At 42.3% G+C, this 7522-nt stretch overlaps 1 protein-coding gene across 1 annotated transcript in view; it reads right to left on the bottom strand.

The window, feature by feature from the left end:
- The window catches only part of MTO1 (mitochondrial tRNA translation optimization 1), a gene marked incomplete at its 5' end in the record, with an annotated part of 27088 nt that extends 19792 nt beyond the window's left edge, over positions 1–7296 (bottom strand). The window contains one exon of the mRNA XM_080806059.1: positions 7067–7296. Within this exon, the coding sequence (XP_080662185.1) occupies positions 7067–7296 (230 nt within the window). The remainder of the gene's footprint in view (positions 1–7066) is intronic.
- Positions 7297–7522: the final 226 nt, after the last annotated feature.

Raw genomic sequence — 7522 nt, 5'->3', positions numbered from 1 at the left:
AGAGAGATCACAAGTAGGCAGAGAGGCAGGCAGAGAGAGCGGGGGGAAGCAGGCTCCCTGCTGAGCAGAGAGCCTGATGTGGGGCTCGATCCCAGGACCCTGAGACCATGACCTGAGCCAAAGGCAGAGGCTTTAACCCACTGAGCCACCCAGGCGCCCCAAATTCCCCTAGTCTTATTTGAAGGTATAACTCATGTGGTTACCTCAGAGGTTTTTATGGGCAGTGTAAGGATAGGAAAGGGATATGTCAATATCTGTAGGTCCACTATAGTCATCACCAAGCCCTCTGCAAGTTTTTACAGTCTCCATAAGGAGGCTGAATCATGCTGTGATTAGGAGTAAGTGAAAGGGATCTGGCTCAATTCTTAGATCTACCACTTACAAGGTCTGTCATTTTGGCAAGTTATCTAATTTTCTCTACCTCACTTCCCCTACTATAAAAACAGGAATGATAACTGCAGCAGCTTATTTCCCCCCCTTCCTTTGATACAGAATCACAATTTTATTTTAGGTAAACACTCCCCAATAAGGTTTGTGTCCAGGGAGTGTTACCTAAGCTCAGTAGGAATAAATCTTCATTGATCTAAGTAATCATGGTAATCCTGTTTCCACTTGCCACTCTCTGGATGAGGGATGGGAAATAAGTCATGAGGGGTGACCTATCGGGGAGAAGGTCTGTAGTAATGAATTGTTTTTCCTCTTTAAAGAGATACAAGGAGGAAAAAAAAACCCCACCCTTCTTGGGCTGAAAGTTGTCATGTCTGGATGTGACACCTAGAACTATTATAGCCATTTTCTAATCACGAGGATAGCTAGCCTGAATGGCACAATGGAGGTATGGAAGGAATGAATCCTTGCACATTGTGAGTTGCTGAATTAACCAACCTTAAAAGTAATCTACCTGCAAATTTCTTATTAAAAAAATAAATTCTTGGGGCGCCTGGGTGACTCAGTGGGTTAAAGCCTCTGCCTTCGGCTCAGGTCTTGATCCCAGGGTCCTGGGATCGAGCCCCACATTGGGCTCTCTGCTCAGCGGGGAGCCTGCTTCCCCCCCCCGCCCCCCGCCTGCCTCTGTGCCGACTTGTGATCTCTGTCTGTCAAATAAATAAATAAAATCTTTTAAAAAGTAAATAAATAAATAAACTCTTGGGGCACCTGGGTGGCTCAGTTGGTTAAGCTTGATTTTGGCTCAGGTCATGATTTCAGGGTCGTGAGATTAAACCCCATTATCAGGCTCTGTGCTCAGTAGGGAGTCTGCTTGAGATTCTCTCTCTCTCCCTCTGTCCCTCCTCCCATTCACTTTCTCTCTCAAATAAGTAAATAAATTTATAAAAAATAAATTCTTTTTGTTTAAATTAATTAAATAATAAGGATTTGTTACTTGCAAATGAGAGTGTACACAAAGCAAGTGGCACAGTATCTGGCACAGAATATGCAATAAGTAACATTTACTAATAATTGTTTTATTTCCCAGTGTAAAGTATTTCTCAGTGTATAATACTCTCTGTTTCTGATTTTCACTTTTTCAAAAATCACTTAATTTCTTTGAATTGGCTTAAAAATTTTTTAATCATAAATAATGTTCCATCAGCAACGTTTAAAAATTTTATGACTTTCTCAAACATGTAAAATATTATTATTGACATAAGTAGTCCTACGAGTACCTTAGAAAAGTGCTCCATACACACATAAAATTGATAAACAAGGTGAATATTTACCCTATCACTGAGTTTATATGAAAGCAACCAATTTGCATTCCTGAGTTTCTTTTTTTTTTTTTTTTAAAGATTTTATTTATTTATTTGACAGAGATCACAAGTAGGCAGAGAGGCAGGCAGAGAGAGAGGAAGGGAAGCAGACTCCCTGCCGAGCAGAGAGCCGGATGAGGGGCTCGATTCCAGGAACCTGAGATCATGACCCGAGCCGAAGGCAGAGGCTTAACCCACTGAGCCACCCAGGTGCCCCCATTCCTCAGTTTCTAATTCAACATATTATTTCACATACAAATGTTAAGCTATTTCTTTTCTAAAGATTTATTTATTTGAGAGAGAGAGAAAGAGAGAGGGAGCGTGAGCAGGGCAGAGGGAGAGAATCTTTAAGTAAAGACTCCCCTCTGGGGCAACTGGGTGGCTCAGTTGGTTGGATGACTGCCTTCAGCTCGGGTCATGATCCTGGAGTCCCAGAATCGAGTCCCACATTGGGCTCCCTGTTCGGCAGGGAGTCTGCTTCTCCCACTGACCTCTCTCCTCTCATGCTCTCTCTCTCTCTCTCAAATAAATAAAATAAAATCTTTAAAAAATCAAAATAAGAAAGAAGACTCCCCTCTGAGTGCAGAGTCCCATGTGGGGGTCTATCCCACAACCCATGAGATCCTGACCTGACCTGAAACCAAGAAGTCGGGTGCTTAACTGACTGAGCCATCCAGGTACCCCAAAGTTAAGCTATTTTATTAAAGAATAAGAGAGAACAGTAAAATGAACTGCCAGGTATCAACTCAAGTCCAATCTTATATCTGTTATAGCTCTACACACTTCCTTATCTTCCAGACATTTTATCAACTATAAATATTTCAGACAGGGGCACCTGGGTGGCTCAGTGGGTTAAAGCCTTTGCGTTCAGCTTAGGTCATGATCCCAGGGTCCTGGGATCAAGCCCTGCATCGGGCTCTCTGCTCAGCGGGGAGCCTGCTTCCTCCTCTCTCTCTGCCTGCCTCTCTGCCTACTTGTGATCTCTCTTTCTGTCAAATAAATTTTAAAAAATTAAAAAAAAATTTTCAGACAAGGACTTATTTGTTTAGAAAAAAAAACCCACAATAACTTAATCACACTTGAAATATCTGACTTGTTAATGAATAAGTAAACAAAACAGAAACTAGAAATGTGAAATTATATCACCAAGTAAGATTTTTTCTACTACTGCATATTACTCTTAAAGTAATCCTCTCCCAATCACTAGAGAGGATACATTTTATTTATTTATTTTTCAAAGATTTTATTTATTTGACAGAGATTACAAGTAGGCAGAGAGGCAGGCAGAGAGAGAGGGGGAAGCAGGCTCCCTGCTGAGCAGAGAGCCCGATGTGGGGCTCAATCCCAGAACCCTGGGATCATGACCTGAGCTGAAGGCAGAGGCTTAACCCACTGAGCCACCCAGGCGCCCTGAGAGGATACATTTTAGATCAGAGCTCATAACTCAGTCATTTGCTGGTGATGTTCTGCTTGGTATACACAAAGCTTTTGTTTTGTTTTTTTTTTAATATTTTTATTTATTTATTTGAAAGAGAGACATGGAGACAGAGATAGCACAAGCACAGGGAGAGGCAGAGGAAGAGGGAGAAGCAAACTCCCTGCTGAGCTGGGAACCCGACATGGGGCTCGATCCCAGGACCTGGAGATCATGATGTGATCCAAAGGCAGACGCTTCACAGTTTGAGCCACCCAGTGTCCCACATGAAGCTTTTGTTAAAAACAAACAAAATAATGAATGAGGATATACTTTCCAGCTCACCACTGTTCCCATTATTCCATGTTGTTTTACATATTTATTTTAAAATTTTATTTATTTATCCGCCAGAGAGAGAGAGAGAGAGAGAGAGAGAGAGAATGTGTGCATGCAAGCAAGCACAAGCAGGGGAACAGCAGGCAGAGAGAGAAGCAGGGTCCTGCTGAGCAGTGAGCTGGATGAGGGACTGGATCCCACAACCCTGGGATCATGACCTGAGCCAAAGGCAGACGCTTATCCCACTGAGCCACCCAGGTGCTCCAGCTTTACACATTTAAGTTTTAGATGCTCTAGCTCCTAGAGCATCTAAAGCCGTGATCCCTTGTCTTAGATATTGCTACTCATCAAAATGACTTTAGTTGTTTTTTTTTTTTAAAGATTTTATTTATTTATTTGAGAGAGAGAGAGAGGAGGAGGAGGCAGAGGGGGAGGGAGAGGGACACGCAGACTCCACACTGATCTTGGACACTGATCTTGGAGCCCAAGTATGTGGGGGGGCAGGGAGGGGCTCAATCCCACAACCAGAAGACCATGACCTGAGCCAAAACCAAGAGTCAGAAGCCCAACCGACTGAGCCATCCAGGTACCCCAAAATGACTTGGTTTTTAATTCTCATTATAAATCAGTTAATTTTTTAAAATCTCTAATCCCACTAATAACCACCATTTATCTCAAACTTTCATCCCTAGAGATGAGTCTCCTTCACATAGGCAGGGGAGGGGGGGACAAATTTCTGAAATTCTACCACTTCCTGTATCTCTAAACAACTTCTAGGTCCTTTACTGAATTACCATACATTATATGCTTATTTATAAAACTTATATTTGTAAAAGTCACATGCAAAGAAATCCTTGTCTTTTTAAATTGCTGAAAACTTGTTCTCAAATATATTTATCAATGTTGAGCCCCTCTCCTTACGGGCATAAAAGTTGAACATGCAGCTTTTCTTTTGCTTAGCCTCAAGATTTTTCTCCACATAGAACTCCAGGAAACTAGCCTTAATTCCCAATCATTTGAAGTTGGGATACGAAAGTCTATTTGTCGGGGCGCCTGGGTGGCTCAGTGGGTTAAAGCCTCTGCCTTCAGCTTGGGTCATGATCCCAGGATCCTGGGATCGAGCCCCATGTGGGGCTCTCTGCTCAGCAGGGAGTCTGCTTCCTCCTCTCTCTCTGCCTGCCTCCTTGACTACTTGTGATCTGTGTCTGTCAAAAAAAATAAATAAAATCTTAAAAAAAAAAAGAAAGAAAGTCTTTTTGTCATCTGTATCCTTAGGTAAAGACTACTAACATCCCAAGTGTGGTACCAGTACTTGGTAATGGTAATAAAAATGTATAAATCGGGGTGCCTGGGTGGCTCAGTGGGTTAAAGCCTCTGCCTTCAGCTCAGCTCATGATCCCAGGGTCCCAGGATCAAGCCCTGCATTGGGCTCCCTGCTCAGTGGGGAGCCTGCTTCCCCACCTCCCCCAAAGTATAAATCAGTCCATTTTTCACTAAGCTATAGAATTTAAGTTGGCTATGTAGAAAAGCTTGTAAAATTGTTTAACTTCTGAACCACTTAATGGGTCAGGCACTGTTCCAGATGATTTGCTTGTATTTTCTGATTTAAATTTTATAGCAAACTGAAGTTGGTACTGTTCTTTCTATTTCATAAAGAAACTGAGGGTTAAATAAATTGTCCCTTGTCCAAGGTCACACAGCTAGAACTCTGTGAAGCCTGGATTAAAGTACAGAATGTCTAACAATCTCTTTAATGGTGAACATTTTCCATGAAACGTGTAGGTAATATGACACAGAATAAACAGGTGCAAAAGGCTTTTCTTTTTCATTGTGAAATGTAAAAACAGTTGGCAAAAAAAAAAAAACCATTATTTTCCAGGTTAGTAGAAAATAAAAGACTTTGTGCCTCTAACTTTATTATTAGCAGATGATAATGACTAAATCACAACAGGACAATTCTGCCTTTTGCATTCTTAGGTCAGTTCTAAGTAAAAGCTATCTTTCTGAGGCCATGTAGAAATATTTAAGATTCTCCAATATATTGAACTATCTTCAAATCAGATTTTGATTCAAGAACAAAATTGTCATCCACTAAGCTCATCTATAAGAGTTATTATTTCTGAAATGCATTTATTTAAAAAGAAAACAGATTGTATTTTATTGACTGAATTATATGAATATGGATTTTGGTAAGAATCCCTTTATCCCTCACAGAACTACATTACTTTTATTTAATGGCCATCTTAGTTCAATAATACAACACTTTTTTCATTAAAATTTTAAATTATTATTGAAAGGTAGTATCCAGACTTTATTTCTTAAAATATAAACACTGAAATGTCTAATAAGCAAATTGTAATCTTTTGGGTAATCACATCACCCCCCCCCCCTAAAAGAATCACTGTTAACAGTGTTTATTTCTCCACAGTTATGAGCTGAATGGTAATTTTTTAAAAGTACTTCAGTATCAAATATGTGATTTATTCACAATTTTTAAAAGGCTTTATTTATTTAACAGAGAGAGATCACAAGTAGGCAGAGAGGCAAGCAGAGAGAGGGGGAAGCAGGCTCCCCGCTGAGCAGAGAGCCCCATGCAGGATGGGGGTTGGGGGCTGGGTTCCAGGAGCCTAAGATCATGACCTGAGCTGAAGGCAGAGGCCTAACCCACTGAGCCACCCAGGCGCCCCGTTTTATTCACAATTTTTGCAAAACAGTTAATATATCTACTGTTCACTCTTAAGCAAAATGCAGGAGGGGAAAAAAACACAGGCTTGCACAATTTACAAGATGATGTTTTAGCTAGCACCTATTATGGTGCTAGAAAGAGGTGTTGCTTTAAATTATAGCCGTCCACCCATTGCCTATTAAGTGTGAAAAAAGCACTGCCAGTTCCCGATCACAAAATTAGGAAACAAACACCAAGTAGAGATATAGAATACAATAAAAAGTAGCATCGTTCTTCAAAGAGGCGTCATAAAATCTTGATAAAAACACAACAATTGTGGGCGCCCGGGTGACTCAGTCCTTGGGCGTCTGCCTTGGCTGGGGTCATGATCCCAGGATCCTGGGATGGAGCCCTGCATTGGGCTCCCTGCTCGGCTGGAAGCCTGCTTTCCACTCCCCCTGCTGTGTTCCCTCTCTCGCTGTGTCTCTCTCTGTCAAATAAATAAATAAAAATAAAATCTAAACAACAACAACAGAACCCACAACAATCGTTTAACAAATCATTCCTAATAAATGTTAATTCACTCTATTTCCAAAGCAACAAGCTAGAAAAGGGTAAACGACAAAAATGAAGTAAAAAGCTATCAGCTTGTATTCTTAGTTTCCCTCTTTCCCAAACTAATTACTTCTGTCAGCAGCAGCACAATACATGGTCCACGGAACAGCCTAATCCAGGGTTCTGGGTCAGGCCTACCTGATCTGTGAAACTCAAATTAGGATAAAACCACAGACATTAAGATTCTCACTAGCCTTGGGGAAGAGGAGAGGCTCCCCGCATGAGCAACCGGGGAAGCGGTGAAGGGACTTACAGGCAGCTTGCGACCTAAGCCAAGCTCCACGCTACCCGAGCTCCTTACCGATCGTGTCCACGCGATGGGTGAGTAGCAGAGTCCGGGAGCCGCACCGAGCTGCAGCGGCGGCTGCCTCGGTCCCGGCATGTCCTCCGCCAATGACTACCACGTCAAAGTTCGTACCCAGGGGCGCCGCGCTGTCACCGATGAAACGGGCCAACGGAAGGTGCTTTTTGGTGAAGGAAGCCGCGACACAGAGACCACAACCGCGCAGAGAAAACATAGCTGGAGAAAGTTAGAGTCAGACCCCGAATCTGACGCAGGCTAGCCGCAAAATTCACGGTAGGAGGGAAAAGCTTCAGGGCGCAACCATCTTTGCGCTGATGTCACAGCGTAGCAGACTACGTCCAGCGTCTGCGCTGATTGGGGCTTTGGCGCGATTTTACTGGAGAAGTGAGACCCGGTAACTGTGCAGGTGGCACCGCTGGTGTAAACCTTGTTTCATGGTT

Source organism: Martes martes (assembly GCF_963455335.1).
Source record: "Martes martes genome assembly, chromosome: 6".
Lineage (NCBI taxonomy): Eukaryota > Metazoa > Chordata > Mammalia > Carnivora > Mustelidae > Martes > Martes martes.
The sequence above is the reverse complement of the archived record's forward strand: the minus strand, read 5'-3'. Positions and strand labels throughout refer to the sequence as shown.